The sequence below is a fragment of the Corvus hawaiiensis genome, chromosome 23 (genome assembly GCF_020740725.1).
Source record: "Corvus hawaiiensis isolate bCorHaw1 chromosome 23, bCorHaw1.pri.cur, whole genome shotgun sequence".
Lineage (NCBI taxonomy): Eukaryota > Metazoa > Chordata > Aves > Passeriformes > Corvidae > Corvus > Corvus hawaiiensis.
The window spans coordinates 3,967,678-3,990,755 of record NC_063235.1 but is presented as its reverse complement, the minus strand read 5'-3'; the positions used below and the strand labels follow the sequence as shown (position 1 = coordinate 3,990,755).

The 23,078-nt window shown below is 51.4% G+C and overlaps 1 protein-coding gene across 3 annotated transcripts in view; it reads right to left on the bottom strand.

Moving 5' to 3' along the window:
• Positions 1-11,523: 11,523 nt before the first annotated feature.
• The window catches only part of EPHA10 (EPH receptor A10), a 33,056-nt gene continuing 21,501 nt past the window's right edge, over positions 11,524-23,078 (bottom strand). For all 3 annotated transcript variants that reach the window (XM_048327188.1, XM_048327189.1, XM_048327190.1), the window contains 12 exons: positions 22,899-23,023; positions 20,427-20,589; positions 19,224-19,332; positions 19,077-19,132; positions 18,198-18,323; positions 16,868-17,053; positions 16,118-16,179; positions 15,827-16,030; positions 15,201-15,350; positions 14,808-15,016; positions 14,559-14,723; positions 11,524-14,208 (listed from right to left, as the gene is read on the bottom strand). In XM_048327188.1, the coding sequence (XP_048183145.1) occupies positions 14,094-14,208; positions 14,559-14,723; positions 14,808-15,016; positions 15,201-15,350; positions 15,827-16,030; positions 16,118-16,179; positions 16,868-17,053; positions 18,198-18,323; positions 19,077-19,132; positions 19,224-19,332; positions 20,427-20,589; positions 22,899-23,023 (1,670 nt within the window). In that variant the 3' untranslated portion in view covers positions 11,524-14,093. The remainder of the gene's footprint in view (positions 14,209-14,558; positions 14,724-14,807; positions 15,017-15,200; positions 15,351-15,826; positions 16,031-16,117; positions 16,180-16,867; positions 17,054-18,197; positions 18,324-19,076; positions 19,133-19,223; positions 19,333-20,426; positions 20,590-22,898; positions 23,024-23,078) is intronic.

Sequence of the window (23,078 nt, the reverse complement as noted above, 5' to 3'; positions counted from 1 at the left end):
CACACATACTAATTAAAAGTGTGAAAAACGAGGTTCACTCTCCTGTGAGAATTTAAAGGGTTTAATATAATGACAATAAGAGACACATAAAATAAAGCAAAGGGATAACGGCTGGGTGCCTTGGCGCTCTGCCAAGAGCACACCTGATGCCCGAGGTGAGTCCTTTTTATACCATTTTTACTGTCTGTTCTCTATTCATATTAAAACTTTTCCCGGAGCTGTTCTGCATGGCCACTCCTTGGGTCCGCCTTTTTAGAGCATGCGTAGTCTTCTGCCTTGCGGTTTTATTTCTTTTGATTCTTGGGGTTGGGCCCGCTAGGTAAGAGTCGATGGTAGGGTGGATCTCTTAATTCTCCAGACAGTCAGGGCTGATTGCAGCTTTGGGCCTCTTTGCCCCCCGGGCAGAGCGGTGATAGCGGCTCTCGGACTCTCCTGGCCACCCGTTCTCCAGGCGGAGCAGCCTTTGGGCCCTTTTGTTCCCTGGACAAAGTGTTGATCAGCAGCTTCTCGGGCCTCATCTTCTGCTTGATTGGAGGTTATCTTACTTGCTCACACTTGCTAACATTCTTGCTAAAAAGAGAGAAAACTACATCCACACAGCAAACAGCATTTCTAACATTATATAATATCTACCTTTATACTTTGTGAGAAGCCAATATTAAAATATATGTTTATAACAAAAGCATCAATTAGTTGAGCTGTAAATAAAAATGTACGTGTTTATGGATGTATAAGTTGAGATTCTGCTTTAAATACATCTTTACCAGGAAAATGAAATTAACTAGAATTTTTAGCCTGCCTAGAGAATTCTTCTTTTAAATTAACACTGTCTGATTTTAAAGGTCTAGTTAAAATCTTTAAGATCAGAGCTCCTGCCCTGAACCAAAGCTCTTCCAAAAGAAGTTTCCCTTGGGAGAGAGCAGGCTGCAGAGGGAGAGCTGCCAGCAGCACAGGGAGCAAGCATGTGGCCATTTCACCAGGGCTCATGTAGTGCTGGGTAACTGCAGCCTGGCAGGGAAAAAGCATTCCTGCTTCCCCTGGCTGTGCCAGAGCTCTGTCCTGCTCCAGGCAGGAGTGCCTGTGACCTGGGGAGCTTGGCATATGTGCTGAGCTGTGGCGTAAGAACTCCAAATTTCTGCCCCAATTCATAATGGAAATGTGGGACTATTAATCTGGAGAAATAATGAACCGAGCAGGAAGCCAGTGAGGCCCCTCCCTCGGGCTGTGCTGGTTCTGAGCTCCCCGCCAGGGGCTGTGTCAGGCCCTGACCAGCGGCTCCCAGCAGCCTGACAAACATGCACTGCCAGGTTTGTCATCCTCAACATCTTCCAGATGGCCATTGATTCAATGGCATTGAAAGACATAAAGAGATAGCAATTCCCTGCATGCTGATGGAAGGGAGGATGGTTTGGAACAAAACAGAGGTGTCTCCAGGCAATTTTTTTCATGCAGGAATTCTTGATTTGAAGGTGCAGAACGGCACACGCATCTCTCCCCCCTGACCTGTATAATTCCACCAAAAATCCATGTTTCCTGGGTCAGCTTGAAAGCATAAGGAGGGAAAATATCCCTTAGCATCACTGAAAGAGGTGTGGATGAATTCATGAGTCTTCTCCTTTTTCTAAATCAGTGACTGGGGAGCTGTACCTTCAAAGGTGAAATGAAATACATCTCTGGAAGTTGCATCCACACCTCTCCATACATATCTTCCAGGTGTATGTCAAGGATCTCCTTGAGTCCAGGAGGCAGGCTGGGTTGTGGCTTTCACAGCCTCACAACTTGAGCCTCTCAGGAGACCAAAATCACTTCATCCAATTTATTCATAGATGGGAGCTTGCTAAAGGCAGGATTTCTCTCTCAGCTGAGTTGCACCTCCAGTCCATGATGGCTGTGAATTTCATTTGCAGTGAGATAATATGGAAACTGTTGTAGCTGCGGAACTGGGGGGGGGGAGGTCCTGCTTGGCTGTCACCAGAGCTAGAGAAAGCAGGAATGTCCTCTTAAAATCCAGAGGGTGGAAGCAGAGCCTACAGGGTGCAGCTTCAGAGCGATTTCAGCCTGGTCTCTGATAAGAATAGGGAATAAATTGTCTAGCTCAGAAAATTACTGCCCATAAGCCACCGAGCTTTTCATTCCCCTCACCCAGAAGCATTATTACTCTGAAAAGCAGGATCAGACAGAATTGCTAATTTTAACATTGCACACGGACACCAAAATCCCAGGCACCCTCCCTTGTCTCTCCAGGGGAAGGTTCTGTGCTTGCTACACTGTAATGACACTAATTCCCTTTAATAAGGGTGAGACAGCAAAGCCATGTCCTCAAATTCAGGAGTGATTCCATGTGCTTGACACCCATTGGAGGATGCCAATGGGCTGGGGCTTCTGTGCAGGGTTCCCAGCAAGGGTCACAGCCCTGGATGTGCTCAGCAAGTCACAGTCACACTCCTGCAAGTCTGGGGAAGGGGGTGCTCAGGGGATGGGGTGGGAGATGTTCAGGGCATGAACAGCCCCAAACTCTGCTCCCAAGGCTGCTGGAGCAGAGGCCATCCCTCCGGAGGGCTCCCTGAGGGAGTGCCTGGAGCTGCAGCTGTAGTTCCTGTCAGTGCTCCTGTGCTCTGCTGCCGTACCGGTGTCTGTGGCTGCTCTGTCAGGGTCACACAGCCCCACAGCCACCAGACCAGAGCAGCTTTCCAGGGAAAGGTCAATAGTTATGGGTCAATCTTCCCTATAAAGTACAAACCCTGCTTATGGTGCAGAGTTCAGGGCTGGGCTGAGCAGGACAGCCAATGGGCTTCATACATAATTTGAATTTTATTCCTTTGCTGTGGGGGTAGTAGCTAGAAATGTCTATAAGGTCTCACCTGCTGTTGCTGAGTCCTGAGCTGGACTGGGACCTGATTACAGCCCCTGGGGGAAAGCTCTGTATCTGATGCTGTCACATGTTCCTGTGTATTACGCTATTTCCCAAAATAAAAAATTTGTGAATTTTCTTCCCTCTTATCCCTGAAATAGTCCGAGAGCCATGAAGCAGGATGGAGGAGACAGTGACCAACTGCAGCTTGCAGACCCAGGTCTCTTGCTGTCCACCCTGCAGCAGAGATGGGGCTGTGGTGGAAGAGGGGTAGGACCAGGGCTCTGCTTCAGCTGGAAAGCTGATCTCCCACAGAGGGTGACCTTGTGGCCCGCGAACCCAGGAAGCTGGATCCTGATGGCACTTGATTGATGGGATCTGAGGAGTCATTCTCTCTCAATGTCAGTCAGACGCCTCTGCTGACTGCAAATGAAGGCACAAGAGACTGGATAGTAATCAATGCCAAATGGAAGGCACAATTGGAAATGCCTTTGTCTGGAGCATGTGGCCAGCAGGGGCCCTGGCCAGTGCAGCACTGAGCGAACAGCTCAGGCCCACTCAGACACTCCTGCTTTGTCGTTCTGTTCCTTCATTATTGCTCAGAAAGGTGATGGGATGCAGCTCTATGGGAATCTGCTGGACAAAGAAACCCTGCCAAGAGCTGCCAGCACTGAGTTTGGTCTGGCGAAGCTGCTGCTGCAGATCAAAATGTCCTGCCACGCTTCCAGAACAGGACAGGGATCTGGAGCACAATGGCTTCACAGTTACAGCCCAGGGTGCAGAGACAAGAGTACATGGAAGCACAGTGGGGAGCAGAGCACTCAGAGACCACGTCGCAGCTGCCAGGTGTCAGGGAATGCCGAGGGCACGGGGCGGCAGCCAGGCCTTACTGTGCCTTGTTTTGCCTTGGCAGAATGGGAACCTCCAGGCTGGTTCAGCACGTTCCCCAGGCCAGCACATTCAGCTCTTGGGGCTCCATGAGGGGAGAGGCTGGGAGAACTGAGCATTGATCAGGGGCTGCAGCTCAGCCCTGAGCACCGGATTAATTTGTGCATGTGTGCCCAATTCCCTTGTACCTGAATGCCCAACTCAGGTGTGAGCACCCAAACAGGATCTGGGTGAGGGCCTAGGTGCAGTGTCTAGCAAAATGGGAATTTGATGGAGAAGTTTTTCTAAAGGAGCTGCTGTCCTGTGGTCCCTGACTGAGTTGGGGGCCCAGCGAGGTACCACTGATCCTGTCCCCATGGCTCCCCTTTGGTGTTACCAGGGCTTGGGAAGATGTGCCAGCACAGCCCCAGACATTGTCTCAGGCTTGCTGTGCCCAGTGAGCAAAGAGATCCTGGGCAGAAAAGGGGTTTTTGCTTCTACTCTTCCACCTGCCACCTTCCGAAGGTTTCTGGGGTGGGGGACAGTGAAGCGTCCTTCAACCGCCGTGTTTGAACGCGGCCATTCTATCCTGTCCCATGGCTCAAGGAGAGACAGTGGCTCTGCGAGGTGGGACTGGATCTGCCCACAGAGACCCAAGTGACAAATCACTAGTGACATTGTTGAGGGGAGCATGTACATGCAGTGATGGGGTTATAATGAATTACGTGCTGTTAAAATTGATGCAGGACTGCTGTAAGGAATGTGCATGCGTTGTGAGGAGTAAGACACGGGTGTGATGAATATTGTCCATCAGCTGTGATAAAAAGCCTATCATCCCAATACATATTTTCAAAAACTAATCTAAAGCTGAAAGAGATTATTAAAAATGAGGAGAGGAAATTGTCTGGTATATATTTAGACTCCCTTGCTAGGTAAGATGAATTCCAGAAGTCAAAATACTGCCTGTGGGGTGAAAGGGATCGATGCAGAAATTGTGGTGGCTCATGATAAGAAGATGAGGCTGAAGCAATTCTGCTGCCGGGGGAGAGTGTCTGGGGAAGGAGAGCCCTTGCCTGGGACTGGTGTGCTAGGGACAGGTGTGCTGGGGTCCAGGAAGGGACACAGTGCAGGGACTGCCCTAGAGCCGTCAGCCCTCCCCCAGAGAGTGGAGCAGGTCTCTGCCTCCAACCCGGGGTCTGGCTGGTCCCTTCTCTCCTCAGTTTCCTTCCTGATCCTGTGGCCACTTTGCAGCTGGGCAGTGGGGACATGAGCTGGTGAAGGATCCTGGGATCCCAAGAGGAAGAATGCTTGTGCAGAATGAAGTTTATGAGTGGCCATGCCTGGAGATGCTCAGGAGAGAAGCCTCCAGCGCTGGTGCTGGGTGGGCTTAGGCTCTGTCCCTCTGCATTTCATTCTCTGACATTAAGAGGATACTTGTCCCTGTATCCTGAGTGCTGTGCCAGCGTGGGTCTGAGGAGATGAGCATGGCCAGCCTGCAACCTGCTGTGCCCCAGACATCTGGAGATTTGAGTTTTGATCTTGGCTGTTCCCTCACTCTTTCATTTATCTCTCTATGCTGTTCTTGATGACAAGATCATTAGAAACCCAGTTGCTGTTGCTGAGCTCTTCCTCCCGAGCTGTGTGTAACCGTGGACGATGCCTGCAAGACAAGAGGTTTAATTGTGTTCTGCCAGCAGTCACGGGATGTCAGCCAGGCAAATTTAAAGCCAGGCTGGATGGGGGCGGGAGATGTACCTCCATTACTCACCAGCCTGGATGAGGTTTAGCTTTATTGTATCCTGAAATAGCCAGAGCCTGGGAGGTGCTGATTGAAGCCATTTGAAAACATGACAACATCCTCGGGACAAGAGGTGTCTAATCTAATGAAGCCAGAACGCATTAGCTAAGAGCTGTGCAAAGCGAGGAAAACACAATTAAAGCATTCCTGAGGACAGCTGTCGACCTGCATCAGGGACACTGGAACAGAGATATTGGTACAAGTCTAATGAAAATAAATGATCTGTTTGAAACATTCCTCAAGTCAATGACAGGGCCCCAGCCACTGCTGGGCTCAGCCTCGGAGGGTCCCACCAGCCATGAGCTGGTGCAGGCCTGTGCCTATGTGGGATTCCCTGGGCAGAGCCAGTGGCACCTGCCTGTGCTGAACTGGGGGCATGGCAGGATTTTGTCTTCGCAGCAAAACAGCCCCGGAGCATATCACCACCCCATCCCCTAGTGATGGAATAAGGGAGCCACTGGGATTAGTGCCCATGCATGGCACATGAGGGCTTTCTCCAGACAAATGCCCTTCCCGAGGCTGGCAGTCTGATACCTTTCTCGCAGTTTGTTAACCAGGCAGGATCCCTTCCGTCCCTGCAGAGTTTTGTAAGTTTTTGTCGCTAAATAACCCCTTAAAACCCTTCAGGATGGTGAGATGCAGGTGAGGCTCTGGCCAGGTGGGCAGTAGTCCTGCTCAGAGCCCTGCTGTGTCACCACCATGGTGTTGGGGAAGTGGAAATGGAGGAAACACTCCTTTTCCTTCAGTGCCCAGAGTGGATTGTGCTTTGTGCTCTCTCCTCCCAGCTCTGCTGTATCAGAGCTGCATTTAGGATCTGGGTTTCATGTTGGACCTTTGAATAGAGACACCTTCCGCTCTCCCTTTAGACTCTTGCTATTATAAATAGTGATTAAACCCACCCACTACTGTAAATCACTGGCAAGAGGAACTTGTATCAAATCACTCTTCTTTGGCAAGAGTTTAAATTGACAGTGACAAGCTTATTTCTAGAAGAAAGTTTTATTTTGGGGAGTTTAATTTATTGTGCCACTTCGCATTTTGATGCAGTGTGATGTGATACCTAACACATCCTGTTTCCCGTGAGGCAAAGCAGGGATTTGTGCATGGCTGTGAGACAGCGTGTGCCTCACAGATCCACCCGGCTCTCCTCAGGAGATACAACACTGCTAACAATTATTTTAACCAGATCAGGGAAACTCTCATCGTTTTGGGGGTCCCTGAGCCTGTTTTTCCCTAAGGATGTACAGCATTCCTGCTGTACATTCCATTACCCTGGAAGACTGTATTTACAGTCACAAACAGCCATTTATCCAACACACAATTGCCATCACCCAGGAACACCTAAATCTCACAAAAAGCTTTTTCATTGCCCTCTTAATCTTTTTGCCTCCTAGTGTTTAATAGAACTCACTTAAAAATATTTAACAGCATAAACCCCCAGGGCTGAGTTGCCATCGCTATGGCTGCCTGAAGGGACAGCCCCACTACCTCCATGCTCAGGACTCCAGGAGTGCATGTCTCCTCTATGCTCTAGTCCCTGGCCCTGCAGCCACAGGGCTTTGAGTCAGACAGGCCCTGGCAGCACTGGCTGCTGCCCCACTGCTGTTCCATCACACCTGAGCCGTATTAAGCTTCCAGCGAACTGAGACACAGTATTCCCCTGGGAACGTGTCAGCAGGAACAGGCTTCATTATACAGAAAGGACTTGCAAGAAAAACCTGAATTGCCCAGTCCTAAGTTCTTTCCAGACGTTTCCCCAGGATGCCTCTGGAACAGATGATTGAGGGCTACCACAGGGAGGAGATGCTGCTGCTTTATTTCAGCCCCATTATGGAATTTAAATCCTGTGGGAGTTAATGGAAATGTTTATGGCTGCACATGCACCAGTAAGCTGGGCTTCCACCACACAGGACAGAGCAAGGGCAGCTCCCCACATGCTGCAGGTGCCAGGGGTTTGTCACAGCACCCAAGGAGGTGCCCAGCAACAGAGCAGGCAGGGGGATAACCCTGGCTCTACATCACAGAGCTGGCACTGCCACTGTGGTGGGGACAGCACTGACAGCTGTGCAGCACCACCAGAAGTGACTGTTCTTCAGAGAGTTCTATGAACAGTGGTGCAACAGTCCTCCTGGCACGACCGACTCCTGAAAGTCTGGTCTGTCAATAAACCAGAGCTCATTAAAATGACTTTTTAATTACTGACATCCTCTAAGTTAGATATCATCCTTAAAAAAAAGGGTGTGGGAGCAGGTGCCTGGGGAGAACACTGTGTAAGTGCTCTTCATTGTTACAGAAACTCCAGACACCTCTGAACAATCTCCTGTCTCTCCTCCTTCCCCTTTGCTCCTGCTATTGGGGCTCTGAGGTAGCAGAAAAAAGGAAGCTCTAGCTCCCTCAGCAGTGGCTATGCCCATGCCGTGACTGACTCTGGGACACATCTAGACCTGTTGACACAGTACGGCTCCTCTGCTTTTGTCTGTGCCCCTTCTGGGGTGGCAGCTGCCCAGGAGTAGCACCGAGTGATAACAGCTGCTTTGTCTGACGCTGAAGGTGCTTTTCAGCCTCAGGAAGATAAAAAGGCTGAAGTTATTTATAATTGTGTAATTAAAAGGCTCCTGTGCCTTCCAGGTGGCTCTTGCCACTGTGCAGACGGCCCCACTCTAAGTGGCAAGCCGCAAGTGCAGGTGCAGCTGAGGTTACCTATGGCGGGGTTGGTGGGTGCTGCTGGCTGGCACCCAGCCCTGTGCCAATGTCACCCAGCCCTGTGAAAATTTCACCCAGCACTGTGCCGAGGCTCTGTGCCAAGGCTGCCTCAGCTGGGCCACAAACCCCAGCATCTCTGTCACCATGGGCACCCCTTGGCTGGCCAGTATGGGTGCACCCACCTTGTCCCGGCCGAGGTGGGTGGTGCACAGCACTGGGGACAGCCCAGTGTGGTACTGGGAACCTGTCCTTCCTGGGGCAGGAGGAGCAGCACAGGTCTGGCTGTGTCCCAGCCTGTGCAGTGCTCTTCAGGCACACCGAGACTGCGGGAGATGAATAGAAGGAGGAAAGAAGCACCCGTCCTGGTGACACTTGAACTGACAGATCGTTGATTACCATGTGTCATAGGTTAGCAAGGAGAGTCCCGGAAGGGATGTCCTTGCTGAAGGGTGCTTACAGCTTCCTCTGGGACCTGATAGAACCTATCAGCTGGCCAGTTTGAATATGGACAATTCTCTAAGCCACTTAAAAGTTGTGACCGCCTCTGTGATCCACACTTAAGAATAGATGAACTCCCCCCCAAGCTCTCTCTTGTTTCCGGCACTGGGACAGGTGGCTGCAGGCCCAATGCGGGGGCCAGCGGGCCCGGCCCAGGCCCTGCTCGGGCCAGGCCGGGCCGGGCCACGGCTCCAGGATGACCCCCCCAGCAGGGCTGTGGGCAGCCAGAGCGGCTCGGAACCACCCCCTCTCCACTGCGGCCAAGATTTCAGCAAAAGCCGAACCTCTGTCCGGCAGAGGTCAGGTAACCAACAGCGATAAGGGACATTCCAGCTGCAAGGCCGAGGTGAGATTAACCCTTTTAGTGCTGTGAAGAGCTGAAAACCTGAGGGAAGAGAGAGGAAATGCTTAAAGCTGAAAGTCTGTTGTGAAGCTATGCTATAGCAGAGTACCCGTTGTAATTTCATGAAGATATGGGGGGGGGAGTGTTCAACTCGTAAGCAAAAGCACCTGTGCCGAGATAGGCAGATGCTGACGCAGCTGTAATTTCATGAGAAGTTTGGACAGGGAGAGATGGACCAGATGAGGACTTTTGCTCCAAATGGGAAAGGAGAAAACCTCAGTCCCTAGAGATGCTCCCAGAGATAGTCCTAACGATGAAGATGATGAAGACCCTTTGCTCCCAGGGAAGGAGAAGGGCCTCTGTTTTTTGTTTCTGAACGGCTCAACCTTAAAATTGTACCCCAAAAAGCTTCAAGAGTGGATCCTCGAAAGCAGTTGTGGGAAAAGCTGCAAGTCGGGGGAAGGGACTCACACGCAGGCAGAGAAACTCCTCTTCCTAAATGGACTGAACAATATTTGGAAGTGGGCGGCTGGCTCATTGTGATAATGTTTTCATAGCATGAGCAAGAAGATACTTCTCTTTCTAAATGGACTGAAAAAGGTTATTATGGAAGTGGTAACAGACTGAACATCTTAAGGGTTGTCTTTTTACATTGTCAGTGGGAGAAGGGAGGAAGGTGGGGGGAGGAGGAGAGTTCTGAAGGTGGCATAATTTTTTTTTCCCCTTCTTTTAGGTCTGTTAATAAACTTCTTTATATTCTTTCAAGTTTGGTGCCTGCTTTGCATTTCTCCTAATTCTTATCTCACAGCAGATAAACAGTAATGAGTATTTTGGACCAAACCACTACACCATGATAGATGGCACTTGCTCTTCCTGATAATTAGAAATTATTCATATTCAAATCTTGCTCTTCCTCCAGACCCAGGTTCTTTCTAACATTCCCTGGGCATTGCCCTCCTCTCACCCATATCCTTCCTGTATGGGCAAGATGGGGACACGTGGCAGCAAGGCCGAGCTCATCTGACCCCAGCACTCTGCTCTCACAGCAGCAGTGGCTCATCCTGGCCTCCACAGAAGAGATGGGTCTGCGCAGCCTCTCTGCAGTGAATGTCCAGGAGAGGAAGGGGGAAGGTGATGGATTTCCTGTCTGAGGCTGCTGCATGGGAGTGAGGGGCAGGAGAAGGAGCCCTCACTCCTCCCTTGCTCTCCCCAAAACAGGGACCTGCTGGTGGTGCCAGCTGGATGTTGTGGCAGCTGCTTTCACCAGTACCATGCAACGAATGTTTTATTTTAAAAATTCCCCATATGATCAGCACCTGCCAAGTGCTGAGCCCGTCCTTGACAGCACTGCTGCACATTGGGGTTCCCTGTCTGAGCCATAATGGCTTATTGACTCCCCTTTCACCAGAGCCACATCCTCTGGTACAGTGTGGGGCTGAGCGGGGTGCAGGGCTGGTGCAGAGTGTGCAGGGCTGGCACAGGGGTGCCAGCCTCCAGTGCAGCCAGGACAGGAGGTGTCCCACAGCTTCCAGCAGAGACGGTGCCAGGAAGGTCACAGAAGAGAGACAAACCCATCTCCGCATCTTACAAGGAGGCACAACTGCCAATAACTTGGCAAAATCTGCCTCTGGTTGGCTGTGACTGGGAATCCACTGTTCATCACTCTGCTCCAGAACTCTAATTATTTCTTTATAGTGCCAGTACAGCCCCAGCCAGGCTCCAAGCGAAGGCTGCCTGAATTAATTGATTGACAGAAGGCAAATAGACTTCACCCATTCTAAGCACCCATTCAGTCCTTTCCCAGCAGCTGTCACTGCTGTCACCACACCAACCAGGGCGCCTGTGCCTGTTCCTGGGCATTGAACAGCCCGGAAAAAAGAGATGGGAACGAGTGAGAGTCACATCTAATCATTTTTAAATATCGTTGTTTGTGCTGAGTTTGCATTTAATGTGCTGGCCATACACAACTTTCATTTACTCAATAAAACAATTAATTACATGCTTTGAGTGCAGGAACTCTGCAGCATTTTCCCCCTGCTCAGCAACATCTCCACACTTACACACTAGCACCTGTATCAGACTGACCACTACACTGACAGCTCCACACTGCGAGCATGTCCAAGGTTATCCGGTCCCAGGGGTGATGGGAGGGATTCCCACCTGCCTGAACAGCACCTAGGCCCACAGGCCAGGCCATGCACCTTTCTGACCACACAACATACACCAGCAAAGATGCTTTTGTCCCCCCTATAAAGTGTCAGTAGCAAGAAACTACCCCCTCCAGCCACTCTACAGCCAGAGCACAGGCTCCCACCTTAGCATAGGTGTTATTTAACAAAACAAGGCATCACTTCACACCTTGATGCTACTACAACTGTCCATTACACTCCACATGGCACCCTTGATAAAGCAACATTTCCCCCTGAAATGACCCACATAGACAAACCAGGGCAGGATTACTGGTTGGTTTTACTCAGATATTTACTTATCTCTTTATTGCCAGCTTCAACTGTAGTTCAATAAATACAAAATTAACAAAAATGTCAATAAATTTTATTAGCATTTATAATAACTATTATTATTATAATTATTAAATATTCCAAACCAACTGATTCCCTGGAGATGTTTGACTATAGTTCAAACATGAGATGCACACAGAGTCCCTTATAATATTACATTTGTCTCAAGCTTATAAAAATATATATTGACTCCTCAAGTGTGTATTTACAGTACTTAACATGTGGCTAATGAATATAAAAGCATCTGGAGATGAACCAATTTGATTCCCACTTGATTTCTTGTGAGGGGAGTGTTGCAGATGCTGCTCCAACAGGACTGGGGCTCTCCCGGCCCTTGGAGGAGGCAAAAGCCTCATGACATTTCAGAGGCTGGATGGGAAGAGACCAGGGTCATTTTGAGGCATTTCCCTTGCAGATCCAAAACAGCATTGCTGATTAATTTAATTATACTACTTCCCCAAGGAGAGAAGCTGAGAGGATGCAAGTTAATTTTAATATCGTAAGAACAACCTATAGTTTAATCTACAAAGTTTGTTATCTCATATTGGTGAGGAGATCAATTAAAAGTGTTTATTGTTGCAAAAAGCTGGGCTAGAAGGCTGCTTCCATGGGGGGCTTTCCTTTCCTTTCTTGAAAGAGAGACCAGGAAAGCTGATGACTCCCATTTCTGCTGAGTTGGAGACCATCCCAGAGCTCAGCTCCTGTGGGACCCCTCCACACAGCCACAGCTACTTCACACAGGAGCAACAGCCCCTGGCCAGCTACCAGCCACCACAGCCCAGGGAAACAGCCATGACCATAGATAACTGTGTTAAGGTTTATCCCTTTTCAGCTGGGCAACATCCAGAGGGACAGAGGAGCAGATTCCAGTGGCCACAAGTGGCACCCAGAGCCAGCGCCTTGTCACATTCCTTATTTTGGAGACAGGGTCTGTTCTGGGGGACTCAAGGGAACATGTTGCTGCCTGCTCATGGCCAGGTCTGTGTTCCAAACTGAGGCACATTGTCATCTCATCACCAAGCCCTAGATGTCTCCAGACCTCCTTGAGAGCAGATGAACCAGCCTGGAGCCAGCTCCTCTAGTAGCAACTTCCCAGCATGGCTCCTGCATCCCAACAGACAGTACGATCAGGGAGAGGGGAGAGAAGATCCAGAATCAAGCTAGTTCAACCCCCTGCCTAGAGACCTGTAATATACTTTCTCTAGAGATAAAATGTAAACACAGAGAGTACACAAACTGCACTTGATCCTTGGGATCAGGCATTTCACTAAATGCAGGGCTCGGTTCACTGCTATTCCTCTTCAGGGTGGGAAACAGCGGGATGGCAAGTGACCAACCTGCCTGGACATGGGCCAAACTTAGAGAATTTATTTCTGCTAAAAATACTAACCAAGAGACATTGGGGAGGGAGCATAGCTTGAACTGCAGAGGGGGCAGGAAGGAGAGATCTCGTTTTCCCCAGAGAGCAACAAACTCCCCAGAGCATATGCAGCACTCACCTGGGCAGAGTGGTCACCATGCCAGCCCAAGGGGGCCCTTCACTCAATCCTCATTCAGATCCTAATCCTCTTGGAGCAGACTAACAGGAGGGTCTGACTGGAGCAGAGTTCCAACCAGATTCTGAGCATCTCCCACAGCCTTCATCCCCTATGTAAATCTTTGCCTTTCAGCTTTAATAACTCACTTGAGATACTTACAGATCATAATAAAAGCCTTACAAAACTCCACACAGAGCTGCAAAGACCCACTTAATTAACTAACTTCCAGGAAAGTTGTATTATTAAGATGCTATTTATGTCTTCTCAGGGATCAGGCTGCAGCTATGGGAGCTGCCGGCATGCCAGGCAGGCAGCACCATGCTCACAAAACAAAGTGCGGGTGTGCCCTGGGTTGCATGGATGCAGCACCATTTCCTCCACACTTTACTGGAGAATATTTAGTTTTGTTCACCAACTGAGGTGTCAACACTTGGCAAAGTAATTCACGGTGCAGAAGGGATGCGACTGGAAAGGGTTTCCTTCAGCACAGATGGGGAAAGTCACCTTCCAGGAGTTGGGCATTGGGTGAGATCTGCTCTCTAAATATAAAAGCAATAAAAACTCCTTGTGGGGTTGCTGTGATCTGTCAGGTTGCATAAAAGTACCCAAGGATTCACCAGCAGAATGCTAGATACAGAAATGTTGGCTCTGGATTAAGACAGTGCAAAAAGGTCCATCCCACCCTGTGAACTCAACTACCACATGAAATGGCATCAATACAGTTTGACTCATCTTACAAAACAGTGCTGGGGAGAGCCATGTCCACCCAGGCACGCTGCACCATCCCAGGAATCCTGGGCTGCCCCGGCACAGGGGACAGAAGCCCTGCTTTCTTGCCACGTGTTTGGCAGCACCCAGCTATTCCCACAGCCCATCTGAGACCACCAGGCTTCAGAGATGGGGCTGGTTGGGGCCAGCGGGCCGCTCCTCACCGGGAGTGCTGGGCCGGTGCTCTGCACCTTCGCAGGACATTGCTTCACACCTGCACGCCTCGGCCATGCATCTGGATGACCTGGGCCCGGAGGGTCTGGATCCCACTCAGGATGGTCTTCTGGTGTTCTGCCAGCGTGATCCCCAGGCTGAGGATGTCTCTGCAAAATGAGCCCCACATCAGCCAGGACAAACCAGCTCTAACCACCACATGCCCCAACACTGACTGCTTCCAGGCCAGACAGCACATGTTCCAGACATGCACAAGTAAGAAATCCCCAACCTTTTGTCCCAGCCGAAGCAATACTGACGCTGACCAGGCACTGCGGGCTAACAGGAGCCTGTAGCACACCATGCGTGGGACAGCTCTGACCCCGCCGCCCTGTGCTGCAGCACAACAGCTTATCAGTAAATCACACTGGATTTGGCTCTGCTGTCTGGCAGGGGCAGGGAACATTGCTCTCACTGCACCCACAACACAAGGCTACAGCCAGAAGAACAGGTCACTTACTGGGCCGTCATCCTGGCCACCGACTCCAGGTAGCAGTAGCCTGCAGCAGTGAAGTTGTCCTTGTACCTGCCCATTTCTATTGCTTCCAGCCACTCACCCACAGAGCTAAAAGATGGGAAGGCTGAGAAGGTTCTCTCGGAGAGGGGGATGGACATGCCATGGGACCTGCCAACAGAGAGGGTGGTGAAGAGGGAGTGGGGCATGGCACAGCAGAGGGGGGATGGGCAGGTGTGGCAAGAGGGTGGTCACCTGGGGCACATGGAGCTGGGACATGTGGAGCTGGGGCACTTCGGGGGCTCCAGGCTCTGCACCAACTTGCTCAGGACATTGTGGATTTGCGAGAACTTGGGCCGCTGGCTGCGGTCCTTCTGCCAGCAGTTGAGCATCAGTTGGTGGAGGAGTGGCTGGCAGTTTGCCGGGGCAGGCAGGCGGAACCCATCCTCCACAGCCTTCATCACCTGCAGGACGTGAGGCGCTGGGGTCAGGTGGTGCGATGCAAATCGAAGGCAAACCCTGGGGCGAACCCCTGGGGCAAGCCTCCCTCCTCACATCCCACCCAGGAGCAGTAACAGCTCCTCCACACATCACGGAGCCACCACACTCCATCAGCAATCATCCACCACGCAGCTGCAGGGGACTCACATCCTGGTGGGACATGTCCCAGTAGGGTCTCTCGCCATAGGACATGACCTCCCACATGACGATTCCGAAGCTCCACACGTCACTGGCAGGACTGAAGTGGTGATACTGGATGGCCTCAGGGGCTGACCACAGCACCAGGCTCTTCCCACCCTGGACAGGCAGAAGGGCAGGAATGATGTACTTGCCCAGCGGGATGTGGCCAATGCTGGCAATTCCCGGGCAGCCATTCACCATTCATCATGCCCTGCCTGGCATCACAGGGTGGACACTGAGCAAACCCATGTGCCATGAGCACATTTATGTCACTGCAACTGTATGCTACATGGAAGTGTGAGTCCTGAAATATTAATGGGAGAGGAGAATGTCCCCAGGAAGAGCTGATGGCATTTTGTACATTCATATTTAATGAAAACATCTCACAATTGTACAAACACAAGTCCCTCTGCAGCAGGGTTGTGGCCGGAGCAGGCATGGTGCCAGGCCACTGCTGTGCAATTCCCTGGCCAAACATATTGGATTTCTACCTGAGAAAGAAGTTCAAGTATGCAGAGTCCCTGTTCATACTTGAAGAAGGAAATGGGAGCCTAGGAAAAGTGTTGACAACAGAATGTGGAAATGCAGCTCACCATGGTGGAGAAGATGGTTTCCATCTTGTCTTCCTTTGGACGTCTGAACCCAGTGATCTTGCATGCCAGGCTGGTGCTCACAAGGACTTTGTGGGCAGCAAGGCTTTTATGTACGTAGCCCATCTCTGCCAGGTACGCCATGCCAGAGGCTATGCCCTGCAGCATGAAGATGAGCTGGGTGACTGTGAACTGCCCCTCGTGTTTCTGTGAAAGTGGAGGAGAAAAAGCCAAAGGTCAGCAATGGGAACATGGCCAAGAGAGCCCAAGCTGGGCAGACACCCCAGTACTCACTCTGAGAAAGGAGTCCAGCAGGCCGTTCCCCATGTACTCCATCACTATCATCATGGTGCTCCCTGCAAAGACAGACCAGCAACACCGCATGAGGGCTGCCATCACTCAGGCAGTTCAGACACCACAGGGGTTAGAAATCCAGGTGCCAAGCCCTGCACTGCCTGGCTTTTGGGGGAGATAAGGACATTATCTCAGCCAGGTTATAATGAGCACTGGGTCCAAGGCTTCCCTGTCATTCCCAGCTAGGAATGGATTCCAGTATCAGAAGTTCCTTTCATCAGGACTCTGAAGCACATTACAAAGGACAGCACAGCCCAGTGAAAGCAAAAGCAACCAGCTCAGCCAGAATACTTCCTTTCCCAATAAAAAGCCTAGTTAGAATCAGCTCACGTGCTCTGGTTTCTTTGGATTTATGTGAATATCCATTTAACTATCACATCTATAGCCTGGTTCCACACACACGCACATGGGAGAGAGCTGGAGCAGTCAGTCTCATCTGTTTTACTGTAGAATCTCACTTCAATTTACTTTTATTAAGAGCATACATGTTTGGCTGCTAAGCCAGTCCCACTACCTGCATTTATTAATCTAGCTGGAAGCTTTTTATTAATCACCAGAATGCAAACCCAGCTGATACACGTGGGAATAGCTGGTCTCCAGGTAGCCAACTGCACCGCTAGCACCAGGTCACCTCTCCAATGCAGCAGTTTAAGCCCATTCCTGCACAGGAGCCTCCCGGGACCCGCGTACCTCTGGTGATGACCCCCTCCAGGCGGATGACATTGGAGTGGTCAAACTGGCCCATGGTGCAGGCCTCAGCCAGAAAGGAGCGCTGCTGCTTCTCCGAGCAGCCTGCCCGCAGCGTCTGGATGGCCACCGGCAGCTCGCGCTTGCTGGGCAGCTTCAGGCACCCCCGGCAGATCTCCCCAAATTCTCCTGAGCAGCAGAGAAACGGGTTAAACAGATCCATGGCAGGACAGCTGCCACTCACACCACGCCATCCTGAGCACCTGCCCTGGATCGTGCCATTCCTCTGCATGGCCACTGACCCTCGGCCATCTCCAGAGCCTCTCAGCTGTTCTCTCCACCCTCTGCTTCAGTGCATAATCATGTTTTATCCCATGAGAGGAGGAGGAACCCCCCACCACTGAGCTCATGCTCTGGGCCTGCCTAGCTCTGCCTCCTGGCTTGGCAGTGCAGGGTCTACTTCCCACAGAGCTGGACACAGCAGGGCTGGAGGGTTCCTGCAGGAAGAACATCCCACTGCACAGCCATGCACTCCACAACAGGAGCTACGGAATTCCCAACATAAAAAAACTATTGGCTTTACAGCATGAAGTGTGTAGCTATGAACAGCTTTATTGATTTGAAAATCAGGTTCTTGTTATGTCAGCAGTGAGACAAACACAATCCCAAATTCCTTAGATTTAAATGTCTTCCTTACTAGTTTCTTTCTTGATTTTTCAAACACCAGTTTGCTCATGAAAGGTACACAGGACTCTTCTGAGCTGCTCCACGCTGCAGTTCAGAGGCAACCTTGTCCCCTCCTCTGTGTCCTCTCCCCTTCAACACTGTCCTTCAGCTGCAGGCAAAGCCCTTCCCTCCTCCCTTCCTCCACCTCTGCTGCTGCTACAGCTGAATTTATCTTTAGGAAAAGAAATGACAAAGAATGATCATGTTTCTCACATTCTGGCACACAGTAGCCATTAAGGCTCTAGGGTCCAGTCAGGGGATTTTAATTTGCTTTTAAGTTTTAGGCAGTGAAGTTGATGAAAATCGATAAATCATTAGGTTCACATATTTATAAATAGTTTTCATGCTGCTGTCAAACTGCCCAGATGCAGGTAATTGCGGATGCTTTCTGGTCCGTGTGGCATTTGCTTGGCTGTGTTCAGTGCCTCAGGAAAATACCAGGAATGTGGAACAAAGCTTCTGGACAAAATCCTCACCAGCCCCACTCCCATCCTCCACTGCAGGCAGGTACCCCCAAGACTGGAGCAATGTCATGGCACTGCCATTTGCTGGGAGCAAAAGGGGACCAGCACAGCCCATGGCACGGTCACCACCCTGTGGAACTTGCCTGTCCTGATAATCCTCTCTATTTTGATGCTGGCATTATCCAGCTCCTTGGCAAAGAGGTGCACAGCCTGCATGGGGTCTTCACAGGTGTCGGGGTCGATGTATGTCCTCCTGGTTGGTATTTTAACTGCAGGAAAGGCAAAAAGGGCAGATGAGAGGGGCTCATCAGAGCTTCCACCCACCCATCCTGGGAAACACTATCCCAGCTTATCCGTCTCCTGGTCTGTGGGCATGACCAATGTGCCACCTTTCAATAAGCAAAGCAAAAGACTCAGTTCTAAGGTTTCTAAGAATTTTTTTTAGGATTAAGTGAATCCAACTGCTCTACTCCACTACCACAACCCCTGGGTAAAGGAGAGCAGCCCCTTCGCTCCTTCACCCTCCAAAGCCAGGTGAAATGGTCAAGGCAGGGCCTTCTACTTCCGAGGTGCTTTGGGGAACAGAAGAGCATGTGTGCACTCCATGGGCATATGCCAGGAATCAAATAAACTCATCAATCCCGACATCTGGATTCCCTCTGACAACTGTTGTCTGTAAAATTATTGCTGCTCAATAATCCAGAGTAGCCCCAGAAAACAAAGCTCTTTGCTCATGTTCATGAGAAACTGACGGAATAATTTATACACCCCATGGAAAGCTGCAAGCATCCCCATTTCCTTTGGCACGCAGTGACCCACACACAGGAAGGACAGACATTGGCACATGAAGCTGTCAAGACCATGGTCCTTGGAGAGCCTTGCTGTGCTGGCCCCTGCTCTGGGATAACACAAGATGACAACACTTCAAAAGTGAGAACTCAGGGCTGCTTTGGTGGGTTATTAACAATGATAAATACAGGGATCCCCACAGTCACACCAGTCACGATGGCTGGGCCACTTACAGTGGAAGTACAGTTCCTCGTCCCCATCCTGGCTGGCTTTGCTGTACCCACACTGCCTGCAAAGAGAATGAAGATGCACACCAGCACCTGGGCAGCAGCCCCTTACCCCAGCTCAAACCCTCCTGGACCGTGCCTGGCCCTGCTCACCTCTTCCAGACCATCACACCAATCACCATGGACACCAGCACTGTCAGCCCCGCAATGGCCACCACTGCGATGATGAGGACAGGCTTCTGCTCACTGGAGGCCACTGTCACTGCCGGGAGGGAAGCAGAGCCAGTCATCAGCATGCTCTGGGGCAGGTTCAAAGAGAGGAGCTGCCTTGGTCACTGCTCCCATGGCCAGCCTGTGCCCTCCAGAAGGCCTGTGGGAGTAGCCACCCAGCTGCTTTTCACCATCCTCACAACAATTCACGTTCTGGTTCAGCTTTAAGAGCCCAAGCTGGTGGTATCAGCCCAACATGCTGGGCAGTGCTGCAGGCACAGACAGAGCAACCCAGCACTGCTGCACCAGCTCCTGGTTTTGTTAATCAGAGCTGAGGAAGATTCCTGTTTATCAGAGGAACATATCAAAATTTATGGCTTACAAATAGTTTTCTTTCATCACATTAATCCCTTTTCCTCCTGCTTTTGCAAACAGGGGTATTGGATAGCTACATTCTCTATAAAATCTTTATTGGCTTCAATTCATTCTGAAATGTCTTCTGTGTGGCAAATGAAGGCAATTTAAAGCCCTGTTAAACACAATCTGTGGGAGCTGTTCTGAGCCAGCCAGCTCAGCCTCACACTTCCAGCCAGCATGGGGGATTGTGCTGAAGCCCAACATCCCTCGAGCCCTCTTCTAGTGAAATAAGAAGCTTTTGGACCACAGTTACGAATGGGAATTTAAAAGAAGTCTCAGCAGATAACACTGATGCTGGCTGCCCTGAGCCAGCCAAGCAGTAGACAAGCCAAGTGCCTCCAGAGCCAGGACAGCAGCGGGAGGCAGGGAGCAGTCAAGAGCTAAGCATGTTTTTGGGCAATCTCAGCCAAACAGCAGAGACTGTCCCAGCCTCCTCATGAGAAAGAAGCCAGAGAGTAGCTGCCCTCATTGACTCTTCACTGGGAAGAGCCAGGACAGGCTCCCCCAGGACAGGAAGGGCAGCAGGACCAACCTCATCAAAATCTAGTGGGAAAATGCAAGGGAAAGTAAGCTCCTGGACAGTAGTGGCCCTTAGACCTGGAGAAGCAGAACCAGAGGAACAGATGCTGCTTCACGAAACCAGGAGCAGCTGGGGCACAAGCTGCAAGCACAGTGTCCCCAGGGCCCAGCTCAGAGCCCTGACAGGGACATGAGCCCTGCTGCACTTACACTCTGCCAGTGTCTCCACTTCAATGCCAGGGTTGTAGTTCCCGTAGTCTGGAGACGAAGATGTTCGTATTTGGAAAATATAGAGGGTACCAGGCTTCAGGTTATTGACCGTCACGGCCGTTGATGTGGTTTTCACAGTTGAGTAACTCTGATCTCTCTGATCCTGTGAAATAATGAGATACCTGAGATGGAGCTGGACTGACAGCTGTGCCATGGAGGCGGCACGGCACAGCCGTATCCTCAGCTTTGGGCCCCATCAGGACAGCTTGTCCAAAGAGCCAGCCTCTAAAAGAAACAATACATTCACTGGATGTCTCATGAACAGAAATTACATGGGAAGGTCACAGGAAATGGCAGATGGAGCTGGATCATGCTATGAAGACATGAAGGCAGAAGATGGGGTGATGGGGAGCAGCTGTGCCACCCTGCACAGCAACTTCTGCCTGTGCCAGGCTCAGCTGTGGCATCAGCCAGCCCTTTCCTGCTCCCCTGCTGCAGCCACTCGAGTACTGGAGCAAATCTGTGTGGATTGGCAAATGGCAGTGGAGCCCCAAGGAGCATCCCAGCCCCACAGTCCGGCACGGGCAGTGTCCCAGCCCCACAGTCCGGCACGGACAGTGTCCCGGCCCCACAGTCCAGCACGGGCAGTGTCCTGGCCCCACAGTCTGGCATAGACAGTGTCCTGGCCCCACAGTCCGGCACGGGCAGTGTCCCAGCCCCACAGTCTGGCATGGGCAGTGTCCCGGCCCCGCAGTCCGGCACGGGCAGTGTCCCGGCCCCGCAGTCTGGCATGAACAGTGTCCCAGCCCCACAGTCTGGCATGGACAGTGTCCCGGCCCCACAGTCCGGCACAGGCAGTGTCCCGGCCCCGCAGTCCGGCACGGGCAGTGTCCTGGCCCCACAGTCCGGCACGGGCAGTGTCCTGGCCCCACAGTCTGGCATGGACAGTGTCCTGGCCCCACAGTCCGGCACGGGCAGTGTCCTGGCCCCACAGTATGGCACGGGCAGTGTCCTGGCCCCACAGTCTGGCATGGGCAGTGTCCCGGCCCCACAGTCCGGCACGGGCAGTGTCCCAGCCCCACAGTCTGGCACGGGCAGTGTCCCGGCCCCACAGTCTGGCATGGGCAGTGTCCCGGCCCCACAGTCCGGCACGGGCAGTGTCCTGGTCCCACAGTATGGCATGGACAGTGTCCCAGCCCCACAGTTTGGCATGGACAGTGTCCCGGCCCCACAGTCCGGCACGGGCAGTGTCCCGGCCCCACAGTCTGGCACGGGCAGTGTCCTGGCCCCACAGTCCGGCACGGGCAGTGTCCCGGCCCCACAGTCCGGCACGGGCAGTGTCCCAGCCCCACAGTCTGGCACGGGCAGTGTCCCGGCCCCACAGTCCGGCACGGGCAGTGTCCCGGCCCCACAGTCTGGCATGGACAGTGTCCCGGCCCCACAGTATGGCATGGGCAGTGTCCTGGTCCCACAGTCCGGCACGGGCAGTGTCCTGGCCCCACAGTCCGGCACGGGCAGTGTCCTGGCCCCACAGTATGGCACAGGCATGGGCAGCAGCCACTCACTGCACTGCTCACATCACTACCGAATGTGTTTCCATTCTATACATTTTCCTCATTGAATCTTCGCTGTAAAAACAAAAGCTTTAAAAGCAAAGATGAAGAACTAAGTTGATATTCATGTCAGCATCAAAAGCCTCATTTCAGTGAATAACTGTGAAACTGAATTTAAATTCTCTATCCAAGGAGGAAGGTTCCTCATTTCATACCCCAAGTATCATGTTGCTGCAGCCCATTTGCACAGGAATTACTCCAGCATTTGCCCTCCTCCACAGATCCCTCCTCTCAAATCTATCAGATGCTGAAAATCACATTAATATGAATCAGCTTCTCGGTAGCTTGTTTCTAAATACAGAATGCTGACATGTCACCTGCACAGTGTGCCTGACATGCCGTCAGCTCCATAATGAGCCTGAGCACACGCAGATAAGGTAATTTGCAGAACTGTGTCATAAACTGCATTTATTTTGATTTAGAGCCTTGTCCCTGATCTGCCCACTGGTAATTCTCCTAAAATTCCCAACCTACTGCACCTGTCATACAGCAGCAATTTTTAAAATCAAGAAACTGTCATAAAAACATTTGCTGGGTCTCCTCCCATGTAGAAGGGCCAATCATAGCTCCCCATAGTCACAGGTTTGTGGCTCTCAGTCCTAAGCCAATGCAGACCACAAGGTCCAACACTCTCCTAGAGAGCAGGCTGGGAATACAAAGACCATCTCCTCAAGGATGTAGGAATCCACTGTGGTATCTCAGTCCCTGTCTAGCGGGAGTCACACAGTGGATGGGTGACTGGGATCAGACACACACAGCACCTGGCACTGTGCTCCTGAGCACAGACCTGGCCGGCAAGGGAAGGACACGGAGTCAAGCCAGGGCACAAGCAGAGCCCATGCCAGTGCCCAGAGCCTACCTTCTCAAAGTACTTGACCTCGTACTCGGTGCCATTGGGAGTCAGGAGGCCTGGCTCCTGCCACGACAAGGAGACGCTCTTCTGCTCCACTTTATCCATGCGGATGTCAGTGACAGGAGTTGGCACTGAAAATGCAGAGAGGAAATGGGCAGTGACTGAGGTGCTGCTTCAGTAAAACCT